Genomic DNA, 26,328 nt, shown 5'->3' with positions numbered 1-26,328 from the left:
CCAAAGATGTGCGGGTTAAGTGGATTGGCAATGCTAAATTGCCCCTTAGGGTCAGACGGGCCAGCTAGGGTAAGTACATGGGGATAGGACCTGGTAGGACTGTGCAGACTTGATGGGCCAAATGGCCTCCTCCTTCATGTAGGATTCTATGATTATGTTTACTCTCCATTGCTCCTTATAGTTTGTCAAAGCAGGTTAGGTTGATTGGACATGCATGGGGTAGCATGGTGGCACTGGGGTTAGCACTGCTGCCTCACAATTCTAAGAACCTCAGTTCGATTCTCAGCTTGGGTTACTGTCTGTGCGGAGTCTGCACATTCTCCATGTGGCCACGTGGGTTTCCTCTGGGTGTTCGGGTTTCCTCCCATAGTCTGAAAGACATGCTCGTTAGGTGCATTGGCCATGCTAAGTTCTCCCTCAGTGTACCCAAACAGGTACTGGAATGTGGCAACTAGGGGATCTTCACAGTAACTTCATTGCAGTGTTAATGTAAGCCTCCTTGCAACACTAATAAAAAATAAACTTTAATCTTTAAATTGCCCCTTTGTGTTCCAAAGTGTGTAGGTTAGATGGATTAGCTATGATAAATGTGTGGGATTATGGGGGTAAAGTCGGAGAGAGGGCCTGGGTAAGATATTCTGTCGGAGAAGCGGTGAAGACTCAATGGGCCGAATGGCCTCTTCTGCACTGTAGAGATTCTGTGATTCTATGATTGTATGATATATTATTGATAATAAATCATTCACTGTTAAAGCATCAACGAGTTGCTGTCGACTTTACCACAGTTTCCATGTGGCTCCAAATGCAATGCGGTTGACTCTTAAAAATCTCCCTGAAATGACCTCGCAAGCCATTCAATTCAAGGATCATCAGATCGTGGCATCTTATTACCACAGAATGACTAAGAGAGTTAAAAAGCAGAGAACATTTTGTTCATAAAAGGACAATCTTTGACTTTCTAAAACTGTCACATAAAAATATGGAACAAGTGGCTGAACAAGCTGGTTTCCATAGTGAAGCTCATTGGAATTTTTAAGGTCTCTTTTGGCTGTTTTCTTAATTTGCCTTCTCTTTTTGTTTTGCTGTTTATTGAAATGAAGAGAATAAAATTTTAAAAAATAAGCATCCATCTACTCAACTCTGCTACTCATCCCATTTTCTTGCCCATCCTGTTTTCGTTTTAATGCATCAGATTCCTCTTCTGTTCCCATTACTACGCCATAGCCTGTGGCATTATTTCTTTATCTTATGTTTCATTTTATTCTCCCCTCTGCTTCTTTGTCCAGACATCAGCAAGAAAGTCAATGCTTGTTGAAGTATAGCAAATGAATATCATATGGGATCTCTTATGAAATGGCTTTATTCCAAAACCTTGAAATGTAGACACTGGGGTAAATGCATATAATGTCAACAGTATCGAAACAGGATTACTTCAAATGTGACAAAATTAAAATCACTATCTATACAGGGAAAATTACATTTCACCACTCAATTTAACAAATGATAAAAGCAAATCTGTAAATCAAGTTTCCTATAGCCTATAATGAAAATTACAATCCTGTGTGTTATTTGGCTGACAGAATTGTTTTGAAATTCCTTAGTGATATTTATGGTGGCAGTGTTTAGTAATGCTGCCTCACAGTGCCAGGGACCCAGGTTCAATTTTGGCCTTGGATGACTGTGAGGAGTTTCCATGTTCGCCCCATGTCTACATGGGATTTTCCGGCTGCTCTGGTATTTTTTCCCACACTCCAAAGATGTGCAGATTAGGTTGATTGGTCATGTTAAATTGCACCTTTGTGTCAGGGGAATGAGCAGGGTAAATACATGGGGTTATGGGGATCGAGCCTCATTGTTGTTGGTGCAAGCTCAATGGGCCGAATGGCTGCATTCTGCACTGTAGTAATTCTATGTGCGATCTTACATCATTAGCAGCTTTTTAAGATACAAGTGTGAACTTTAACAACACCTTAGAAAAGTTTTTTTTATGATATAATTGTCCTATAATTTGTTAAGCCCCTTAATGGTACTTGAAGATGGTACTTTGATTTAATCAGAAGCTCTGTCTGTTGAATTGCGCCCACTCAGCAAGTAAAGATTTGAACTTCGCCATCAACACTGATGCTTCATTAATCTTGTCTGCTTTCTTGCATCTCTGTAAAAACTTGATGTTCACCTGGTGAAGGGGCAAACCTCAAAAGCTTGTGAGTTTACTATCAAATAAATCGGTTGGACTTAAACCTGGTGTTGTCAGGCTTCTTATTGTATTTACCCCAGTCCAACGCCAGCATCTCCACACCATGGCTTCATTAATGCCAGCCTTTGCCAGCTGGAGTGATGACAGAATTTCAACTCTGCAGTCTCTAAGGCTAAGGTTAGTTTGTTCTGTTGGTTTTCATGAGCCCTGCTGATCTTTTCTGGCTTAATCTGTCTGCCTGAACACAGTAAACCAATGCAAAATATTACAACCAATGCAATTTCAGCACAAAAGGACATGACTGCATCTGCTGGAATATGTTAGCAGCACTCAATGGATCCTAAATGTGATTGATGCAACAATTAAAATGTCTAGTGGTGTTCTGTACAGATTGGTGCTGGGCTCCTTGTTATTTGTAGTACACATTCATGATCTGGGCGTGAATGTAGGAGGTATGAGAAGCAAGTTTGCAGACGATACAAATATTGGTGTTGCAGTCATGGGGAGCAAAGCCTTAGATTGCAGGATGATATAGGCAGGCTGATTAGATGGGCAGAAAAATGGCAAATGGAATTTAACCCTGAAAGCATGGTGGCACAGTGATTAGCACTGCTGCCTCACAGCGCCAGGGACCCAAGTTCAATTCTGTCCTTGGAGAACTGTCCATGTGGAGTTTTCACATTCTCCCCATGTCTGTGTGGGTTTCCTCCACAGTCCAAAGATGTGCGAGTTAGGTTGATTAGCCATGCTAAATTGCCCCTCAATGTCAGAGGGATTAGCAGGGCAAATATCTGGGGTTACAGGGGTTATGGCCTGAGTGGAATTACTGTCGGTGCAGGCTCGATGGGCCAAATGGCCTCCTTCTGCACTGTTAGGGATTCTGTGAGGTAATGCATTTTGGGAAGATCAACAAGGCAAGGGAATATATGCAGAATAATCAAATCCATGGAAGATCAGAGGATGAGAAGGACCTTGGTGCACATATGCATAGATCCCTGAAGACAGCAGGACAGGTAGTTAAGGTGGTTAAGAAGGCAAATGGGATACTTGCCTTTGTTAACCGAGACAACGAATATAAGAACAGGGAGGTTGTGATGGAGCTGTATCAAATACGCATCAGGCCACATCTGGAGTACTGTGTGCCGTTCTGGTCACCACACTATAGGAAGGATGTTAAAAGCAAAATACTGTGGATGTTGGAATCTAAAACAAGAACAGAAAATCTCAGCAGATCTGACAGCATCTGTGGGGAGAGAATAGAGCCAACATTTTGTGTTAAGATGACCCTTTGTCAGAGCTGAGAGCCAAAGAAAGGATATTATTGCACTAGAGAAGATGAAGAGGAGATTCACCAGGATGCTACCTGGATGGAGTATTTCAGCAATGAAGAGAGACTGGATAAGCTGGGGCTGTTTTCCTTGGAGCTGAGTAGGCTGAGAGAGGACCTGATTGAGGTGTATGAAATTATAAAGATACAGAGAGGGCGGATAGAAAGGAAGTTTTCCCCTCCGTAAAGGGGTCACTATCCATGGGGTATAGATTTAAAATAAGGGCTGGAATTCTCTGCCCTACCAGCCAAGCGTTTCACGCTACCAGAAGGTGGTGCTTTGTTTGCTAGTGATAGGATTCTTTGGTCCCACCGCTGTCAATAGGAATTCCCATTGATGTCACCTATCATCAGCGGGAAACCCACAGGCAGGGATGTGCTGCCAATATACTGCTGGCGTGAACGGCTAGAGAATTCCATCTGTCTGCGTCTCTCTCTCTCTCTCTCTGGATGCTACTGTTTGAGACATTCAGAAAACACTCTCTCTCTCTCTACCCGTCTCTGACAAGAAGTGTTCGGAAGGCTCCAGGGCCATTAACGAGTACAAGTATGTAAGCTTCTGTGCTGCTAACTGACTTTGAACAGGGGTTTTAAGTCTGTAAGAAGAATATTGCTTGAATTGGAACTCATAGGGATAGGTTAGTGTTTAAGAACTTTTACTTGTCAAGTTTAAGCATTGTTCAATTGGTAAAATTTGTTGTGGTTAAACTATTGTTAAATTAAGTTTGTTTTGATAAAAGTTTCCTAGTGTGTCAATAGAATGACCCTTGGAGTGTAAGACCCTTCCCTCGCATAAATGTCAAAATAGCAAATAGTTGGGGTCCAGTCTAATTTCATAATATACCTTGGGGTTTCTGATCTTGTGCCGTAATACATGATTGAATGAAAACATTTGCCAAATTTCTTAGGATAAATAATTTGAATCCTGACAAACTCTTCAAATGGTGAGATTGTATCCATGTTTTCCACAAGATTGATGGTGTGAAACTTGTGTTTGCCACTCTTCGTCTCATCATGCACATCGTCGTCATACTCTGGTTTGTCAATCACCTTATTTATATGTTTCCAACAGCATACCAGATGATCTTACTTATTGCTTGAAGGACCGTTTTGTATACAGTATACAGCTCTTAGTAGCTGCATTAGCCACTGCTCTATCACATTACCACTGCCAGTACTACTTTCTGCCTTAAACCTAGCAGAATTGCTGTGAAGCTGGGTAGTTTCTTGATGCGTGCATCAGGCCACAACTTCCACATGTCTCTCTAGATCTTGGTGTTTTAGTAAGTACCTCAACAACTGGAGTTGTACTTATGACTTGTAAGTATCATTGACCTGCTAGTCGTAATTATGTCTATCCTTGAGTATTTCTGTGATGCTCTATAATTTGGGCTTGCCTAGCTTCCATGGGAGTAGATGTAATCACCAACTCTACCTGCTACATCTGCATTTCAGAAATTACATCTGCTGACAAAGTGGTCTATAGATTTTGTAAGCTGTTGTCAAAACGACATGAAGGCTAGTCATTTAATACAGAAGTTGAAGCTGATACCACCATGCCACTGCATCCCTGTTTATTAATTAAAATAAATAAAGATAAATAAAATTAAAATATGTGCAAATAAGAAACATACAACATTTAGTTGTAGGTAGTACTAACTTTGATAACGTGCTGAGGAGGAGGTGGCATAATAGTATTGTCATTAGGACTCAAGGTGATGCTCTGGTTTCTGGGATCGAATCCCGCCATGGTGAAATTTGAAAACAAAATATGGAATCATTGTAGGGTGACATAAAAAAACCTGTCTGGTTCAGCACTGCCTTTTAGGGAAGGAAGGAAATCTGCAAACCTTACCTGGTATGCCCTACAAATGCACAGCAATGTGGTTGCCTCTTAACTGCTGTCTGAAATCACACAGGGATGGGCAATAAGTGTTGGCCCAGCCAATGCTATACACATACATAAAGAGTAAAAGGATAAATAAATTGTAATGCATAAAGAAATTGATCTAAGCTAATTAAGAAAGTCCTTAAACTAAATAGCATCAGTAACAATGGTTGGACAGGTGTTGAATTGCAGATGTGGAATGTGAGAGTTTCTAGACACCAAGGCAATCCAGGACATACATGTCTGCGAAAGTGTAAGCAGCTAAATTATTGATCTGGAAGTTAAATTGCAGACACTGTGCAACATAGAAGAGGGGGAGAAATACCTGGACATTCTGTGACAGGAGACAGCCATCGGTTTTGGACAGAGGCGCGGGCAAGGAGGTTGTGACCTTGACTGAGGCAGGGACAAACACTGAGCAGACAGTAATGGAAGAGCCTCAGATTTGTAAATGTTAAACTGATTTGAAATGTTTACAATCCATGTGGATGAAAGCAAGGTCTGAAAGGAGGATAAGCAGGCTAGCCAAGGCAACATTGAACAGGAAGTTATCCAACCGAGGGGAGAAGCAGAAATGTAGTTGGAATAGGGAGCAATATAGTGAGGTGGAATGATTCTCCATTGCAGCAGGGAGTGAGAATCCGATGCTGCGTGGTCTGTCTGGTGCCAGGGTTCAGGACATGGATTCAGGGATGAAGCAGAACTTACACTTGGGAAGGGGAGGATCAAGTTGTTGTCGTATATGTAGGTGCCAATGAACATAGAAACATACAAAATAAGGCAAGTAGACCACTCGGCCCCCTGAGTCTGATCCTCCATCTGATAAAATTGTGTCCAATCTCTTTGTGTTTTCAAATTCTACATTCCCATCCACCACTGTTAACCTTTGATTCCCTTGTCAAATAAGATCTATCTGCCTCCTGCTTAAAAATACTCAATGACTCCCATCTCCAACTCCTTCTGAGGCAGAGAATTATGAAGTCAGACAACTCTCTGAGAGAAAAAGGTTCCCCTCATCTCTGTCCTAATTTGGAAAGTGTCCCCTAGTTCTGAGCATACATTGGAAAATCATTAGCCATCTCTTCATATCTGAGGATGAAGTCCATAGAGACCTAGAGACTTGTCAGTTGCTAACAGCTCCCAACACCTCTTAACAGCTTGAAGAAGGCCATAAAACATTGTATTCTACTGTTCAGTTTTACCTTTCAAGTCTGCAGTCCATTTCCATGCCAAAGTCACTGGATGGGATTTTTCAGCCACGCTTGTCCCGAAACCTTAAAACTCTGTCCAAGCTCAATGGTCATTTCCATTGTCTGCCCTTGCCTGCTCCCATTCTGGTGGTCCAGTAAAATTCTGTTCACTATTTTTTTGTGTACAGTTTAAGGTAAGCCTTGTAAGGCAGACATAGCTTCACAAAGGCAGTAATACAGTCAAGCAACAACCTCTGGTCAGCTTAGGCTATGGTCACTTATGTTACTACAACTCAGGGAGACAAATTAAGTTTTGAAGCCTAACTATTTGTTCCTGTTCTAAATAATCTTAATAATCCTGCAAAAATCCAAACATGTCAACTGGAAGACCACAGATTCCCCTGCCTGAGTTTACATTGTTCTGAGCGCCATGTTTTTTAACTTCAATATTTCTCTACCAGGCAAGCAAGCTAATGAGATTAAAATAGGTGATGAAAGCCTACACAGACCGAATAAACACTTCAGGTCTGAGAGATGATGACTGTAAAAATATAGACAAAATATGGTCAAAGCTCAAAAATCAATTAAGAGTGAAGCACAACTTTTCAATACAGCCTGGAAGACATCTCGGCCAGAATGTTACCATTCCGCCTGCCATGGAAATTGGAATTGGTGAGGGGTGGACCATGGAACAGTCTGTTGACCTTGGGTGGGATTTCACAGTTTTGGGATGAGTGAAGCCATAAAATCCCGCCCATCTTTTTAATCAGTAACCAGCAGGGATCATTGACCAATTCTTAAGTAGATGCAGAGACAAGCACATGATTGTGACTTTACAGTGTTAGAGTGTACAGAGTAATTGAAATCCATAGCTTACTGGCATGCAGGGATCAAATGCTGTTTATCATCCACAGCGTCAACAATTCAATGATGAAGCCAACAGAACACAAGGGTAATCTCCGTAGACAAATAATATCCCTATACCCAGATGAGTACAATCGGATTAGAAGTTTCAAGAGTGATCCAGAGTTGCACCTATATGTAGATGATACTCCATCCAGCGATCCACTGTAAAAGTGTAATATTCACATCCAAAACAAGATGAAAGCTGAACTGGATAGAATGGAGAAAGATGGCATGGTCCAAAAGACCCAGCACCACACAAATTAGTGTGAAACCAAAAGAGAAAACAATGGAAAATCTCAATAGGTCTGGCAGCATCAGTAAGGAGAGAAAAGAGCTGACGTTCCGAGTCCAGATTTGAGGAAAGGAAATGAAATAAACATAGGTGGCTGGAGCATAAATCCATTCAGGTGTCAATGGAATCTTTTTCAAGCCATTGCACTTGGAATTTATTAGAGATCAAAGTGTTCCATTGAACTGGAGAGGGTTTCAAAGAGCTCAGCTTGCTTGGAAGCTTCAGAAACTTCAAATCAAAGCTGTGTACATACACAGAGGCAGACTAGAACCCAATCACCTGTATCCCACCATTCCCTACACTCCCCAATCCCCCCACCCCCACACCCTCCTCTCCGCCTTGCCCCTGAGCTGAAATTGACATCTCCTCTTTGTCAGAGGGCTTCAGAAGTGTCTGCTCACACCTGCAGCTTCTGACAGGGAGGGAGGAAAATCCCTGCTGTAGTGATTTAAGATCCTTCTAGGTGGCTGGGGATGGGGGTAGGGGTGGGGGGAGCATAGACATTAATCTGACCTGGCCACTTCAATATCTTCACAGCTGATAGGAAGGAATGAAGATGTTGATCACAGAGCTGCCTGTAATCACCATGGGAGGGGTGACCTTCAGGTCTTCCAGGGCTAGAAGGGGCAGTCCATCCAATACAACCCCATCCTGGTGGAGAGTAGCAAAGTCAACCCCTTGTCCAAAGCCCGAGCATACCCAAACCACAGGGACCCCTGAAGTACCCTTCATCTGCAGCCTGGTAGCAGAAGAGGGGCAAATGGCCACTGGACGTACCTTCTTGAGCCTCCTCAGAGCCCAAACCACCAGATATCTCAATGTCAAGGGGAACAGCACCGTGGGCACTGCCAAGGTATATGGTCTATATATAGGGTTAATGTGAACTGAGTGCACTCCTGACCACACAGTGATGTAAGAAGGCACATGACCCAGAGCCAGCTTTAGTGTGCAGTTAGCCAGATGTGTTAAAATCTAGACATGGAGATAGCACCTTGCCTGTAACCTTTACATAAATAGGAGCAGGAGTGGGCCATTCGGTCCTTCTTTGCCACTCAATATGATCATGGCTGATGCCTTAACTCAACAACACACTCTCACATTCTTTCCGTACGCCTTGGTGCCTTTTGAATGTAGAAATCTATTTCCTTCTTAAATATATTCTGTGACTTGACTTCCACAACCTACTGTGGTAGAGAATTCCATAGGTTCACCACCTTCCAAGTAAAGAAGTTTCTCCTCACCACAGAGCTAAACCATCTATCCTGTATCTTGAGATTGTTCTGGACTCCACCACCCAGAGGAAACAATATCAGCCCTGTCAGAACTTTATACCTTACAATTAGATGCCTTCTCATTCTTCTAAATCACATTGAATAGAGGCCTAGACAATCCAATCTCTTCTCATACAACAAGTCTGCCATCCCAGGGATTCGTCTGGTGAATCTTCCCTCTATGGCAAGTATATCCTTTAAGTCAGGAGACCACTTTTAAGTAAGGAGACCAAAACTGCACACAATACTCCAGGTAAGGCCTGTAGAGCTGTAGTAAGACATTCTTGTTCCACTACTCAAAGTCCTCTTGCAATGAAGACCAACATAGCATTTGCCTTCCTAATTGCTTGTTGTGCCAGCATGTGTGTTTTCAGTGACTAGTGTACAAAGACACTCAGGTCCCTTCATACATCAACATTTCCCAATCTATCACTGTTTAAATAACATTGCATTTATTCACGTTATTTTCCACAAATTTACTGTATGTACTGTATGTGGATGCATATTGTTAGTAAAGACTTGTGGCCGACATGCATAAGACTGCAAAGATATCCTTAAGGGACATGTCCTGTACCAACACCGTTACAAGAATCACAGAAATACCAATAGCTTCTGATAATTCAGTGCAAACTCCCTGTAAGAGGGACACACTGCCTTTAAGTACAGAAACTAGCTGCACCACATGAAATTTGCCCACGCTGCTTGGCTCCACATAGAGGCATCCAGCAGCATGGAAAGGCACTACAATCAGATAAATGAGGTGGGAGCACCAATTTTGTGTGTTACTTACCACCATCAGAACTGACATCGGCAAATTGTGAATCGTAACTCTCGCACCCAAGAAATGGAGACCTGCAACTTTAAGAAGTGATCTAAAAGGTACATACAGAGAAAATATTTCTTCCGATGCAGCAATCAAGAAGAAGGGAGTAAAAAAATAAAGCTACGCCATTTAAGAAATAAGGAGGAACTATTTCTCCAATAGTGCATTGAAAATCTGGAACCATCTCCCTGAAAAGTTTACCCCAATTCAAATATTTAAGATAGAGATTGATAAGTTCTTGTTGGGTGAGGATATCAAGGGATATGAATCAAATCTGGGTAGACTGAGATATAGAAAAGCCATGGTTGAATAAAGGAACAGTCTTGTGGGGCAGCATGGTGGCACAGTGGTTAGCACTGCTGTCTCTCAGGGCCAGGGACTAGATTTGATTTCTGGCTTGGGTCATTGCTTGTGTGGAGTTTGCATGTTCTCCACGTGTCTGCGTGGGTTTCCTCTGGGTGCGCCAGTTTCCTCCCACACTCCAAAGATGTGCAGGTTAGGTGCATTGCCCATGCTAAATTGGCTTTGTGTAACTTGCTGCACAGGTAAGAGGGACTAAAAGAGTAAATATATAGGGTTATGGGGATAAATCCTGGGTGGAATTGTTGTTACGTAAGAACTAAGGGCAGGAGTAGGCCATCTGGCCCCTTGAGCCTGCTCTGTCATTCAATAAGATCATGGTTGATCTTTTAGTGGACTCAGCTCCACTTACCTATCCGCTCACCATAACCCTTAACTCCTTTACTGTTCTTCTGCACTGTAGAGATTCTATGAGAAGACGAATTATCTCCAACTGTTTTTATACTCTGAAATACGATGTAACAGCTTCTTTGATTTTGCTAAAAAAAATCAAGTCGTTAAGCAATAATTTAACTATTTATTTCAATTTTCAATAAAAAGCCCAAAGCAATGCAGTAACAAAAGTTTTAACATTTTAACATACATTTTAACAATGATGGTCGGCAGCTTGAGAACAGAATGTCTCGTGTGTAACTGGGAAAAAAACGGCAAAATAAGTTCAGTGAAACATCACATTTTATATTGCAGTTTTCAAATTTCAAAATGGAGCATGTTTGTCCAATTAAAAGACAGCATCTCCCCAATAAATACTTAAGTATGCAGATGTTCTGACATTTTCATGTTAAAGCTCAGAGGAGACAACTGAAATAATTACACACTTCTTTTGGGCATGGAGCAGAACAACAATATCAAATAAGTTTTCACTGGTGCTACTCTGTCCGAACGTGACTGTGAGGATGTTGATTTGGACTAACAAGCAAATTCTTTCTCTGAAAATACAGTTTGGTTTTGAAAATGACAGAAATTGCACTTTTGTCAGTAGAAACTTGCTGTACCTGAAAAAATAATCACAGCAAAAAAGAAGCGAAATATAATCACTCCGGGCTTAGATCACATGCGGTTAGGGTGTGATGGATCAAACCTTATCTTGGGCTGAGATGCCTACAGTTCACATTGTCGTAGTTGCACTGCAAGGAAGTGATTATTTCCAAACCTGAAACTTTCAATTGGTAAACACTCTTCCAGTTATCCAAGCCTTTCGATCTACACATATGGGCTCAGGCACTTAGATTTTGTTTTATTTTCTCTGCATCTATAATGTGCTGCAGAGTGCGATTGGTAATGGTGCTAACAGGAAAGACGTTGAATATTGTGATGAGCCTAAGAATGTGGTACTCATGTTAGTTGGCCAGCGTGGAGGTTGCCATGGGTGGTAATGACATTTTCAACAGTGGTGGAGGAAGTAAGATCCTGTTGGTCTTTCTTGATGTATTTCGCAATCATCACTGTCGTCACTGTCATTCTCTTCCAACCTCAGGGGTATCCCTCTGAAGAAGAGAATAAAAACATAATTAGCATCATGAAAGCAGCATTTGATAAAGTGCTCTCCCAAGAATTCACTAGCTGAAAAGATTGAATTATGAATGAAAGAGTAGCAAAGAATAGTTTGCTGTTGATTGATGTGCTATCTAAATATTGTTCTGCAATCACCTCAAATATCTATGAATCACTGAGAAATAATATTACAGAAACAAGTTCTACAGGAGGGATTGATATGTGGTGGTATCGTGGTTAGCACTGCTGCCTCACAGCGCCAGGGGCCCGGGTTCAATTCCAGCCTTGGGTCACTCTCTGTGTGGAGTTCACATTTTCTCCCCATGTCTGTGTGTGTTTCCTCCAAGTGTTCCAGTTTCCTCCCACAGTCTAAAGATGTGTGGGTTAGGTTGACTGACCGTGCTAAATTGCCCCTTAATGTTAGGGTTATTAGTAAGGTAAATAAATCAGGCTATGGGGATAAGGCCTGGGTGGGATTGTTGTCAGTGCAGACTCAATGTGCCAATTCTATGGTTCTATGATATCTACTTAATAACAGACATAGAGTACATTGCAGCCAATGAACACAATGCTCGAAAAAGTTTGCTGTCTAATAGACAATCCTCCACTCAACTCTCCACTGCAGTTTCCACAGGAATCTGTGCTCTTGCTCCTCATCCTGCTCCACTTACCTGTCTGCATTCAGTTTCACCAAAGCTCAAGATGTACTATTAGACATGCCCTTCCTTCTCTTGAGATCCTTGTGGTTTCTAAATCAAGAGTCATCTCACAGATTCCAACTCATACTCAGTCTTTCTCAGCATTTTTGAATTCTGGAACCCATCCTCATTCTTGACTTTTCTTCCCGCTCAAAATCTGCAGGTTGTTCAACAGACGCTTGGTATCATTTTAATTTACGTTAACTACTCCATCAGTTCCTTTTCATAGAACATAGAACATAGAACATTACAGCGCGGAACAGGCCCTTCGGCCCACAATGTTGCGCCGACCAGTCTTATTTTTTAAAAAAAACATTGACCCACTAATCTAAACCACTCCCTTTTCAGGCCTGAAGGTAACCCAAACAACCAATTCAGGCTCTCCACCTATGTTTTGGAGAATCGAATGGTGTATTTTTCAACGGAATGGGATTTCAACATTCCTGATGGAACTATCACAGTAAAATTCCATTCTGTCTGCTCACAACATATATTGCAGAAATAGGAAGAAAGTTTCTAATGTGTTGGAGCTTCAAATGTGGGTATTGAATTAGTCGCAGTGTGAATTGTTGTGAATGTCTGTAGGACTGATTTCTATTTTCTAAAAGTTTCCTAAATGCCACGACACATTGCTACTTTTTCAATTAAATTTTTCGATGCACAATGCACACAGAGGTCAAAATTAATGGCAAGATTTTCTTTACTACCCACAGGACCTGTGCACAGTTACTTTTTTTTAGTTTATTAGTGTTCCAAGTAGGCTTACATTAACACTGAAATTAAGTTACTATGAAAACCCCCTTGTCATCACAGTCTGGTATCTGTTTGGGTACACTGAGGGAGACTTTAGCATGGTCAATGCACCTAACCAGCACATCTTTCGAACTGTGGGAGAAAACCAGAGCATCTACTCGTGTAGACACAGGGAGAATGTGGAAACTCTGCACAGACAGTAACCCAAGTTGGGTATTGAACCTGGGTCCCTGGTGCAGTGAGGCAGCAGTGCTAACCACTGTGTCACCATGCTGCCCATCATTGTTCAAGCCAAGGTTATTGATCGTTTCAAAAAGAAAATAACAGGAATGTTTAACACAATTGCTTTGTATAAATGATTCTCTGTAAATCAGAGAATCATCCATTTTCATGCTGGAGATTTTAAAAATATTCTTTCATGGAATGTGACATCACTGGCAGCGTTGCATTTGCTGTCCATCCCCAATTGCCCTTGGAATGAATGGCTTGCTAGGTCATTTGGGGAGAGCAATTACAATCAATTACAATGCTGAGGGCCTGGAGTCACATGTGAGCTAAGCAAGGATTTCCTTCCCTAAAAGGGGCATTTGGTTTTTTACAGCATTAATGATAATTAGCATGGCCACCATTAAGAGACCAGCTTTATATTCCAGTTTATTAATTGAATATAAATTCCACCAGTCCACACTGGTGGGATTTGAACCTATGTACCCAGAGCATTTTGGCCTGGGCCTTTAAATTATTAATACAGTGACATTACCGCTGTGCCACCATGTCCTCAGTAGACCACTGAAGGAAAGAAAAACAACATAAGGCACATCTATAGAATAAATCACTGGGGTAACAAATCCTGCTGAAGCTGAAAGAGGTTTTAGGAAGGTTGAGATTGAGATTTGGAGGTAGGAGAATATAGAAATGGTGAGCTCAAGCTTGCTAGTGGGTGCTTAACTAAGTGAGGAGGTGCACAGTTGCAAGCCTTGTTCATTCATCCTAAATTCCATGTTTTCCTCACTGTGACGTCATCAGCATGCACATTCAGCAACTTGCAATGAAAAAATATTCAAATTTTAAATGTGCTCAAACAATTGGGGTGGCATGGTGGCACAATGGTTAGCACTGCTGCCTCACGGTGCCAGGGGCCCAGGTTCAATTCCGGCCTTGGGTTCCTGTGTGGAGTTTGCACATTCTGTGTGTATTTCCTCCAGGTGCTCAGTTTCCTTCTGCAATCTAAAGATGTGCAGTTTAGGTGGATTGGCCATGCTAAATTGCCCCTTATTGTCGGGGAAGGGAGGAGGAAATTAGCAAGGTGAATACATGGGGTTGTGGGGATAGGGTATGGGTGGGGTTGCTGTCAGTGCGGACTTGATATGCCAACTGGCCTCCTTCAGCATTGTAGGGCTTGTATGATGATTCACTGAAGTTAATTATCTCACTAATCCTGCCATGTTTGCAATAGTGTTGAATCCAGGCTAGCGACAGGCTTCCATTAAATATGAAGAATATGGGGATATGGAGACCTAACTAATCTTAACCAGACAGACTCATTGAAGTAAGTGTTTCCAGAGACAAATCCAATAGATCCATTACCTGGCTGGCAGGCAGGAGTGGGAATTTGATGTCAGTAGACCATAGCCAATGACTCTCAGGAAGGCTCCCTGACATTCAGCAGGATTCTATGGTGGTCATATCAGAGGTCATTGTAGGGGCATTTCCTTCAAGGTTAAGGCTGGGGAGGTCCAAGGGCTCCTTGAGGGGTTTGGTCATCTTGGCCCACGTGGAGTTCAAACATTAAACATTTTTTTAGTGATATCTTGACCTCTTCTAGTCAATTGGTTCCACAAAATGATTGCTAGGCAACATGTAAATATTGGACTCCACGGGCCCAATTTTATCATTTTGATTCTAAGTGCTGGGCGGACTTGAAACTGGGAGCGTTTCAAATCCAACTTTTAGACATGTTCTCAGGTGCCCTCATATGCACTCTGCCTTCAAAAATATCAGCGACTCCGGATCACACTGCCCAAGCCTGTAGGCAGCTTAATGTGCCCGAAATCCTGCGGCTCCGATTGGCACCTCCAACTGTGCATGCGCAGAAAAGAAAGATAGAATGCTCCCCTCTCACATCCCTCCTGGGCAGGATAATGCCTCCCCCTGGCCCCCATAGACATTGAACCCCCCGCCCCCACAACATTATTGACTCCCTTATCTCCCCCAAATCCCAGCCACCCAGGCCGATCGCGGGCCCTTCCTCCCTTCACACCCACCAATTTCAGGCAGAATGGCAGCAGACCCCCCCCTTCCCCCCACTGATCACAGGCAGAGTGGAAGCAGACCCCCCTTCTCCCCCACTGATCACAGGCAGAGTGGAAGCAGACCCCCCTTCTCCCCCACTGATCACAGGCAGAGTGGCAGCAGACCCACCATCCCGCTCCCCACCAATCTCAAGCAGAGAGCCATCAGATGTTCAGCACTTACCTCCTCACTAACAGTCACTGATGAGCACCCGAATGATGGAGCATAGTCCCCAGTGTGGCCATTTTCAGGCCTTGGTAAAGGGGGAACTGGCGTGGAGATGGACGTGGGCCGCACTACTCACCTCACGTTTGACTTCATCAAATTTTCACACCCAAAAATGGGCACAACGCAATGGTAAAACCGGGCCCAAGTGTCTGTGTGGGTTTCCTTTGGGTGCTCTGGTTTCCTCCCACAATCCAACGATGTGCAGCTTGGGTTGATTGGCCATGCTCAATTGCCCCTTAATGTCAGGGAAATTAGCAGGGTAAATGTAAGGGGTTACAGCAATAGGTAGAATTGTTGTCAGTGCTTGCTCAATGAGCCAAAAGGCCTCTTTCTGCACTGTAAGAATTCTATATTTCTATGAATGAGAGATAGATAAGGAGAAAAAGTAATGGAAATTAAAAGTTAATAAAATAAAACTTAAAATTGACATTTAAATTATCTATCAATCATTAAGACTTGAAAGAATGAGACTCCACACTTACAATAATTAATTTCCACTGCCAGAATAGTTGATTGGCAGCAATTAACCAATTATCAACCAAAATGATAATTGCAATCATGATGATGTAACTCAAATTTTTTTGACAAACTTAGTTTGCATTTGCCACACGAACTATGGCATCTCGATGCCATGAAATTCATGTCAGCAGTGAAACAAGCAATGAGATGCCGTTTTTCAAAAGTGAGCAGTGAAGTGATACAACTTGGGCAGGCATCTTTTAGATATTGATATTTAACTGTGCAGTGACCTCTTGCCTGATGTTGCTGCGCCTTTTACACACAAATAACATCTAATGCCTTTGGCCTCGACTGTAAGATTTGGCCCCAAAACTTTTTTTTTCCCCCAGAAAGATGTTCAGATGTCATCAGATTTATTAGACATCACAAAATATCCAGTTGAAAGGTTGGTTACGTTCCAGTTCTCAGGATAAAAATGTTCGTCTTAAGCAATGTGTTAGAACATACTTGATGATTTTGGGAATTATTATCTGCTTTTGGTTAAACCAAAGCAATGATTAGTAATGATCCAACTGTTATAAAAGATTGATGGTGAGAATTACAATGCATCTGTGCACTGTTCACCCAAACTAAACAGTTGAAAGCTGACATTAAAGCCATTGTTTATGAATGGCCTTGAGTTATGCCCAGAAGATTGATTATGCCTTCTCGGATGGGTCAAACAGTATGCTCTGATAAGATTTAACCAAAGTGTATTCCACAAATATACTTTAACCACTGGGTCATCTGTAATAATCTTTTATGCAACATGCACTGTAATTTCACTACATGTGTTACAGGTTGCAATCAAGCACGCTGAAATTGCTTATACATCTGCAAAGCAAAATATTCTAATGTTTAGTAAAGAGCTCGAGATTAGTATATCCGTTTTTGTCCCTGAGATGAAAGATCGACCAGTGGTGATTTGACTTAATGAGCCAACCAATCCATCAGGTTAGGAACTAGGGCTTTAGCATGCGGCAGCTCTTTAATTTAATGACCCAGTGAATAGAGACAAGGATAGAGAGCATTGTTGGTGTTAAATCAACATGCAAAGTCTTGTTCCTGGTAGTTTAGACAGAGAATAGAAAACGAAGGCAGATATGTGGAAAGCATCATTATAATGATTTAATGCAACAGGAAGGCATTGATATATGGAACAAGAATACTGGACTGAAGGCAGTAAAACAGGACATGTGCATGGCAAACCATAGAAACATTAAATCTCTACAGTGCAGAATGAGGCCAATCGGCCCACTGAGTCAACACTGACCCTCTAAAAGAGAATCCCACCCAGGCCCTCCCCTCTGCACTATCCTCAAAGCCCCTTGCATTTACAAGAGCTAATCTGCCTAACATACACAATGTTTGAACACCAAGGGGCAATTTAACTTAGCTAATCCAACTAATCTGCACACCTTTGGACTATGGGAAGAAACCAGAGCACCCCAAGGAAACCTATGCAGACACGGGGGCAAATGTACAAGCTCTACACAAAGAGTCACCCAAGGCCGGAATTGAATCCAGGTCCCTGGTGCTGTGAGGCAATAGTGTTAACCACTGTGCCACCCAAGGCGTTGGAAACATTAAAAGTAAAATTATATTTAATTATTCTAATGATGAACGTGAACTTTCTGTCAAAGACAAAAGAGAACTCTATTCCAAATAATTGTGATTCAGCACTGTTCTTAGTTTAATCGATGTTGGGTCATACATTAGTGACTAGTAGACCCATACTTGCCCACCTTATTCCCCAAGTGTTCTTATTCCCATGTTGAATTAATTGATCATTTATTTCACTTCATAATATTTCAATTCACTTTATTCTGTTAAAAGTTTTGTGACATTCAATATTGATAATCGATAATTATTCAATGCAGATTTTAAACGGTGCAGTTTTCATTTTCTTTTGCTTGTTGGTGGTATATTTCTCCACAAGACTAACATGTGCAAAAATAGCTTATTTTTACAAACAAGTTTTATACCTCCAGGTGTCCAAAGTAAGTAGAAATCATTATTACTCAATAGGAAAACTGACAGCAAATTTACATACAGCAAGATTCAATATACAGCAATGAAATTAAACTATTAATCTTTTTTTTGAGGGATTAATTGAAGGACACATGTTGGCCACATTCTTATCCTTTCATAGGACATTTGCATCCCTGGCTTGGCCAGTATTTGCTGTCCATCCCTATTTGCGCTTGACTGCCACCTTCTTGAGTCGCTGCAGTCCAATAGCACTCACAATGTCATAAGGAAAGGAATTCCAGGATTTTGACCCAGCGACAGTGAAGGAACAGTGACATAGTTAAAGTCAGGATGATGAGTGGCTTGGAGGGGAACTTGCAGGTGATGGTGATCCCATGCAACTGCCACTTCTGTCCTTCCAATGGGTAGAGGTTGTGAGCTTTGAAGTTGCTGTTAAAGGAGCCTTGATGAGTTGCTTCAGTGTAAATTGCAGATGGTAAACATTGCTGCCTCTGTGCACCGATTGTGGAGTGAGCGAATTTGAATGGCTGCTTTGTCCTAGTTGATGCTGAGCTTCTTGAGTGTACTTGGAGCTGCACTTATCCAAGCAAGTGGAGGTATTCCATCATACCCCTGACTTATGCATGGTGGATGGCGGGAAGTATTTTCTGAATGAGGAGATGAGTTGCTCTCTGCAGAATTCTCACCTTAGATGCGCTCTTGTAATCACATAAGATGGTCGGTTCGGTTTAATTTCTGATTAACGGTAACCCCCAGAGGATGGTGATTGTAGGGAATTCAGGAATGGTAATGTCATTGAATGTAAGGGGAGATGGTTGGATTCTTTCTTGTTGAAGATGGCCATTGCATGGCCCTCGTGTGGTGAGAATGATATTTGCCACTTATCAGCTTAAACCTGAATGTTATCCAGTTGTTGTTGCATGTGGATATAGATTGCTTCAGTATCCGAAAGGTTGGAAATGGTACTGAGCATTATGCAATCATTCTGATCTTGTGGTGGAGGAATTGTCATTGATGCTGCAGCTGAAGATAGTTGGGCCTAGGACACTATCCTGAAGAACTCCTTCAGTGATGTCTTGGGACGAAGATGATTGACCTCAAATAACCACAGCCAATATCCTGAGTGCAAGATATGACTCAAACCAGAGACATTCTCTTTTATTCACATTGATTCCATTTTCCCAGGGCTCCTTGATCCAATACTCAGTCAAATGCTGCCTTGATGCCAAGAACAGTCTCTCTCACCTCGTCTCTTGAGTTCAACTCTTTTGCTCATATTTAACGAAGGCTGTAATGAGGTCAGGGGCTGAGTGGTCGTAGCCGAATTTAAGCAGCAGTGAGCAGGTTATTGCTGAGTCAGTGTCGCTTGATAGTTCTTTCAATGGCACCTTCTATCAGGTCACTGATGACTGAACGATAATTGGACAGTTTGGATTTGGCCTGCCTTTTGTGGACAGGACATACATAGGTAACTTCCCACATTGCCAGGGAAATGCCAGTGTTGTAGCTATACTGAAGCAGCTTTGTTTTGGAGCACAACTAGTTTTGGTACACAGGTCTTCAATGCTTTGCTGGAGTTTTGTCAGAGCCTATAGATGCTACAGCTGTTGCACATCCAGTGCCTTCAGTTGTTTCTTGATGTCACATGGAGTGAATCATAAGAACATAAGAACATAAGAAATAGGAGCAGGAGTAGGCCACCCTTTGAGTGAAGAAGTTCCTCCTCAACTCCGATCAATCAAATTGATATCTGTGATGCTGGGGACCTCATGAGGCAGTCAAGATCAATCATCTACCAGGCACTTCTGGCTGAAAATGTTTGCAAATGTCTTGTCTTTCGCACTGCACTCCTCCTTCATTGAAGATAGGGATATTTGTGGAGCTTCCTCCTCCAGTGAGTTGTTCAGTTATCCACCAACTTTCATGGTTGGATGTGGCAGGACTGCAGAACTTATACCTGATCCATTGGTTGCGGAATTTCTTAGCTCTATCTATTGTATGCTGTTTTTACTGTTTAGCATGCAAGTAGTCCTATATTGTTGCTTCACCAAGTTGACATTTCATTTTTATGTATGCCCAGTGCTGTTCTGAGCGTGCCTTCCTGCATTCTTCAATGAACTTAGCTTGACGGTAATGGTAAAGTGGGGGATATGCCAGGCCATGATGTTAGAGACAATATGCATACAATTCTGCTGCTGCTGATGGCCCATTGCACTTCATGGAGTCCCAGTTTTGAGTTGCTAGATCTGTTCAAAGTCTATCCTATTCAGCACAATGGTAATGTCATATAACGGAGGGAATCCACAATGTGAAGACGGGACTTAGTCTTTGCAAAGACTGTGCGATGGTCATTCCTGCTAATACTGTCATAGACAAGTAGAGGACGAGGTGAAGTAGGTGTTTCCCTCTGTTGGTTCCCTTACCAGCTGCCACAGACCTAGTCTAGCAGTTATGTCCTTGAGGTAAGCTTGCTCAGTAGTGGTGCTACTGAGCCACTCTTGGTGATGGGCATTGAAGCCCCCTCCCACCCAGAGTACATTCTTTGTTCCTACCACCCTCAAGAAGTGTTCAACATGGAGGAGTACAGATCCATTAGCTGAAAGGGAATGGTAGATGGTTATTAGCAGGAGGTTTCCTTGGCCACCTTTGACCCGATGCCATGAAACTTCATGCGGTCCAGAGTTGAAGTTGGGGACTTCCAGGGCAATTTACTTCTGACTGTACACCACTGTGCTGCCACCCCTGCGAGGTTTGACCTGTTGATGGGACAGAGAATATTCAGGGATGGTGATGGCGGTGTCTGGAACATTATCTGGATTCCATGAGTATGGTTATATCAGGTTGTTGCTTGGCTAGTCTTTGGGACAGATCTCCCAATTTTGGTACAAGCCCCAGACATTAGTAAGGGGGACTCTGCAGGGTCGACTGGGCTGAGTGTGAAGTTAGTTCGATACCAGGTGATCTGCCATTTCAGAGTCAACTGCATCACCATGGGTCTGGAGTCACATGTAGGCCAGACCAGGTTAGGTCAGCGAACGCCCTTCCCTGAAGGGCATTAGTGAACCGGATAGATTTTTATAACCATTAAGGATGGTTCAGGGTCACTACTATGGAGACTGGCATTTTATTTCCAGGGCTGGATTGTTATTTTCCCTTGCCGCCTGGTTTTTAGGCAGGGGAAGAGAGGCAGGGTGTGGGGGTAAGTATAAAATTGAAGAGGCGGGATTCCGTCTAGGAATTTTATGCTGGGATATCCTCAGTTCACACGAGACTTTGAGCGTGGCAAAGCCTTTCTGCCACAGTGCTGCACTGCTTCTGATGTGCTGTACACCACTCCACTGGGACAGACCAGTTTCTGCCCTCCATCTCCATGTCGAGCTAGTCTTCATGGACAGCACCATGCTGCTGGACCCATGGACTCAACATTTCCAAACAGTGCTGCAACTGGGGTGGAGGGCACAGGGGTCACTTCCTTCCCTAGTGCACACAGCAATGTTTATCTGGATAACACTGAGGTCTCACAGGTTGAAGATGCGGTCAAGAAGGCGTATGGTGTGCTAGCCTTCATTAATCGAGGGATTGAGTTCAGGAGTCGGGAGGTAATGCTGCAACTTTATAAAACCCTTGTCAGACCCCACTTGGAGCACTGTGCGCAGTTCTGGTCACCTCACTACAGGAAGGATGTGGAAGCTATTGAGAGGGTGCAGAGGAGATTTACAAAGATGTTGCCTGGATTGGGAGGCATGCCTTATGAAGATAGGTTGAGGGAGCTAAGTCTCTTCTCCCTGTAGAGACGAAGTTTGAGAGGCGACCTGATAGAGGTTTATAAAATGTTGAGAGGTATAGATAGGGTGGATTCTCGGAGGCTATTTCCCAGAGCTGAAATGGTCGCTACGAGAGGACACAGGTTTAAGGTGCTGGGGAGCAGGTACAGAGGAGATGTCAGGGGTAAGTTTTTCACTCAGAGGGTGGTGAGTGAGTGGAATCGGCTGCTGTCGGTGGTGGTAGAGGCGAACTCGCTGGGGTCTTTTAAGAGACTTCTGGATGAGTACATAGGATTTAATGGGATTGAGAGTTATAGATAGCCCTGGTAGGTATGGATATGATTGGCGCAACTTGTGGGCCGAAGGGCCTGTTTGTGCTGTAGTGTTCTATATGGGACTCATACAATCACTGTAACAAAGGCTTGTACTTGTCCAGGAATGGAATGTGAGGTGAGGCCAGGTGGAGAGGAGGTGGGAAGGGAATGGCCTGATGAAGCCAAGGGGGGAGGGGGGGCAATGTAGAAGATGGGCTGTTCAAAAAAGAAGGGGGAAAGGGTCAGAGCACACAATTGACAGGCAGCCGGGCAAGGAGGTGGATGGCGAAGATGAACAATGGAAGGCAGAGGGAAGAAGGGAGGGAAGCTGGACCCCAACAAGGATGCATGAAAAACTTACAAACCAGGGGCGGCATGGTTAGCACTGCTGCCTGACAGGGACCCAGGTTCAATTCTCGGCTTGGGTGACTGTCTGTGTGGAGTTTACACATTCTCCCCGTGTCTGCATAAGTGTCCTCTGGGTGCTCTGGTTTCCTCCCACAGTAAAACACATTCCTCCCACAGTCCAAAGATGTGCGGGGTAGGTTGATGGCCATGCTAAATTGACCCTACTGTCAGGGGAATTAGTAAGGTAAATATGGGGGCGGGGGGGGTGGTAATGGGGATAGAGCCTGTATGGGTTTGTGGCCAGTGCAGACCTGATGGGCTGAATGGTCTCCTTCTGCTCTATAGGGACTCTATGATTCTATCTTTCCAACAAGGTTGAAGGGATACCACATCATTTACTGGAAGGGGATGGATATAGGCAGCATGAAAGTCATGGGCTAGTGGGAGAGTGGTTGAATTGAGGATCAGACTTCTTCATGAAGGTGCAAGGTTTTTCCCTCAGATTTCCTGACAGCTGAACGTTCTGATGAAGGTAGGTAGGTAGGAGAGAGCAATATGAGTGTTGGCCTGGTATTTAAATATGCTAGTCATGACATAGAGATGCCGGTGTTGGACTGGGGTAAACACAGTAAGAAGTCTCACAACACCAAGGTAACCAGGTGTTGTGAGACTTTTTACTTTATTTAAATATGCTGCAGGACCTTTGAACCCTCCAACAGACAGCGGGCAACTGAATCAGCTGCCTGCCCACCAGGTAAATCAGAGAGCAATTTACCTGTGTATGATTAATGAGGTTCCAAGCACATAGTGGCACAGTGGTTAGCACTACTGCCTCACGGTGCCAGGGACCTGGGTTCAGTTCTGGCCTTGAGTGACTGTGAGTGTGGAGTTTGCATGTTCTCCCTATATCTGCACGAGTTCCCTCTGGATGCTCTGGTTTCCTCTCACAATCCAAAGATGTGCAGGTTAGGTGGATTGGCTATGTTACATTCCCTCTTCGTGTCCAAAAATGTTTAGGTTAGGTGGATTTGCCATACTCAATTTTCCCTTAGTGTCCAAATATGTGTAGGTTCAAGGGATTAGCAGGATAACTGTCTCAGGTGTCCTCTTCTACTGTCCAATTCAGCACTGTAGGGACTGAAGCTGGACAATCTGACTGGCTGGCAGCTCTCTAAGAAGGGGCTTCATCCTGACTGAGGGGCAGAAGTCCCACTTGTAGCTACTTTAGCGCTCATTCAAGTGTGAAATGGCTGCAGGAACTCAGAATCACCAAGGTCAACTCTTCAGATCACGGAAAGTGAGACACTGTGAGAAAAATTACGCTCCAGGTTTATTTACTGAATTTACCAGCTGCAGTGTTGGGACTTAAACCCATTTGCCCAAAACATTAGCCTGGGCTTCTGGATTGCTAGTCATTTAATATCACCACTGTGAATATCCTGCATGCTGGGTGCACCGGAAAGGAAAGCAGGTCTATCAAACTGGAATTGTACTTCTGATCAGCATATTCACAAAAAACGTAGAAACATAGAAAATAGAAGTAGGAGGAGGCCATTTGGCCCTTTGAGCCTGCTCCGCCATTCATTTTGATCATGGCTGATCATCAAATTCAATATCCCGATCCTACCTTCCCCCATATCCCTTGTTCCAGTTAGACCCAAGACCTATATCTAATTCCTTCTTGAAAACAGATCTTTGTTTTTTGGAGAGGTTTCAACGAGAAATAGCATATGCCTATAGCACTGAGATAAATGTTGATGCATTGTTTTAAAGGAAATCATGAATAAACACATAGGGGGCAATTTTCCCATCTTGCCTCCCATTGTAGTGGGCAGGGGAGGGGGGTCAGACAATGCAGCACTACTTGGGCAGCGCTAGCTGACAGCTTTTGTTTCAATAGGTATGAAACAGAAATCGCCTGTACCATGCATAAAATAACATCAGGACCTTTCAAGCACCCTTCATAGAATCTCTACAGTGCAGAAGGAGGCCACTTGGCCCATCAAACCTGCACCAACAACAATTCTACATAGGCACTATCCCCATATATTTACCATGCTAAACCCCCTGACACTAAGGGCCCGATTTTGCCAATCGGAGCCTAAGGGCCAGATCCAGGCGAAATATGGATCCGAGCCCGGAATCCCCATTCCAGCGTGCCTCTACGCGTTTTGCCGGCTCCGATCCGATCCACGCTGCGGGCGGGGCTTAGCACTGCCGGACTGTTCGGATCTCTGAACTGCGCATGCGCAATTCAAAAAAAATCGGAGGCCGGTCGCTGGGCTGGAGCGCGTGGCTGTGGCGGTTTGTGCCTTCTGAAAGATTGCTTCCTGCTGTGTATCCTGTGTCAGCGTACCCAGGCGGAACGGTTCCAATACAACATCAGTAGTTCCCTTTGGAAGACAGGTCTCTGCCAGGCTGTATCCTGTTTTGGTGGTTCGACCTGATGGGTCCACTATCAATATCCGATACAAGGAGCCTAAAAAAATTAATATGATGCCAGTCGATGTTTCCCTTCTGCCAGAAGCTGAAAGGAAAGCAAAATTGTGCAAACGTGTTCCCAAAAGAGCTAGAATGAAAGAAGAGCAACTTGAAGATGAATTTAAAGTTGACAATTACAGCAAATTCTAGACGAAGAAGTAGTCTTCAAAATTTTAGATTTTAGAAACAACCATCACTGGACTGCCTGACTGGTGTTTACATCAGTGGGACTTTGATAAATGCACATATTATTGTGATGTCATTAATAAGATGTGTTTTTTATTTATGATCGACTCCATTTATTTTATTAAATTGTGTTTCTACAGGAAGGATACAGGGAATGAAAAAACAGATTCCTGTTTTTATTTCTATTATTACATGGCTTAAATGCAAGGAGAAAATGCTTTGAATGTTAATTAGACAATACCCATTCATGTTAATTCTGTGCCTCCTGTTCCTGACTACATCTGTGTGGATTTGACTGACGTATATTTAGTTGTTTGTGTGATGTATTAATAAAACCAGTTGCAGGAAAAAAAAAGCAGAAAGCAGAGAGAGCGGCTCTCTGACACAGATCATCCTCTGGGTGGGGTTGGGAGGGGAGGTGGTGTGGTGGGGTGGGGGGACCGGGCGCAGAGGGATCTCTGATTGGAGGGGAGGAGGGAGCTCAGATAGATCTCTGGCTTGGGGGGAAGGAGGGGGCGCATATGGATCTCTGGTTGGGGGGAGGAGGGAGCTCAGATGGGTCTCTGTTTGAGGGTGTGGTACGGGGGGTCCCCTGCCACTCTGCGGGCGATCCCTCCTCCCCACCGAAGGAACGAATCCCTCCTCCCGGAGTGGACATGCAGCCACGCCATCCCACCAAACCTTCAGGATCAAGCGATTCCTCGCTAAGAAGATGAAGCAGAACTGGCCAACTTCACAGTGGATCCACATGAAAGCCAGCAGCAAGATCAGGGACAACTCCAAGAGGAGACACTGGAGAAGGACCAAGCTGGGCCTGTAAAGGGATACACCATCACGGTACACTACCAGCCGTAGCCATCTCTCCCGCTCTCTTGCTCCTACCGGGAAGAGTAATCCTAATTTACCAAGGCCTATCAACATAATCCATGCACCTTTGGTGTGCGGGAGGGAACAGGAGCACCTGGAGGAAACCCCACGCAGACACAGGGAGAGCAGGCAAACTCCACACAGACAGTCACTCATGGT

At 43.5% G+C, this 26,328-nt stretch overlaps 1 protein-coding gene across 1 annotated transcript; it reads left to right on the top strand.

The window, feature by feature from the left end:
- Nucleotides 1–16,334: 16,334 nt before the first annotated feature.
- LOC145346932 (large ribosomal subunit protein eL39-like) lies at nucleotides 16,335–26,122 on the top strand. The gene is made up of 2 exons (XM_080194809.1): nucleotides 16,335–16,401; nucleotides 25,932–26,122. The coding sequence occupies exons 1-2, from the start codon at nucleotides 16,335–16,337 to the stop codon at nucleotides 26,120–26,122; spliced, it is 258 nt and encodes an 85-aa protein (XP_080050935.1).
- The last annotated feature ends 206 nt before the right edge of the window (nucleotides 26,123–26,328 follow it).

This window comes from Carcharhinus amblyrhynchos, chromosome 8 (assembly GCF_965287045.1).
Source record: "Carcharhinus amblyrhynchos chromosome 8, sCarAmb.v2.hapA, whole genome shotgun sequence".
NCBI classification, from domain to species: Eukaryota; Metazoa; Chordata; class Chondrichthyes; order Carcharhiniformes; family Carcharhinidae; genus Carcharhinus; species Carcharhinus amblyrhynchos.
The sequence above is the reverse complement of the archived record's forward strand: the minus strand, read 5'-3'. Positions and strand labels throughout refer to the sequence as shown.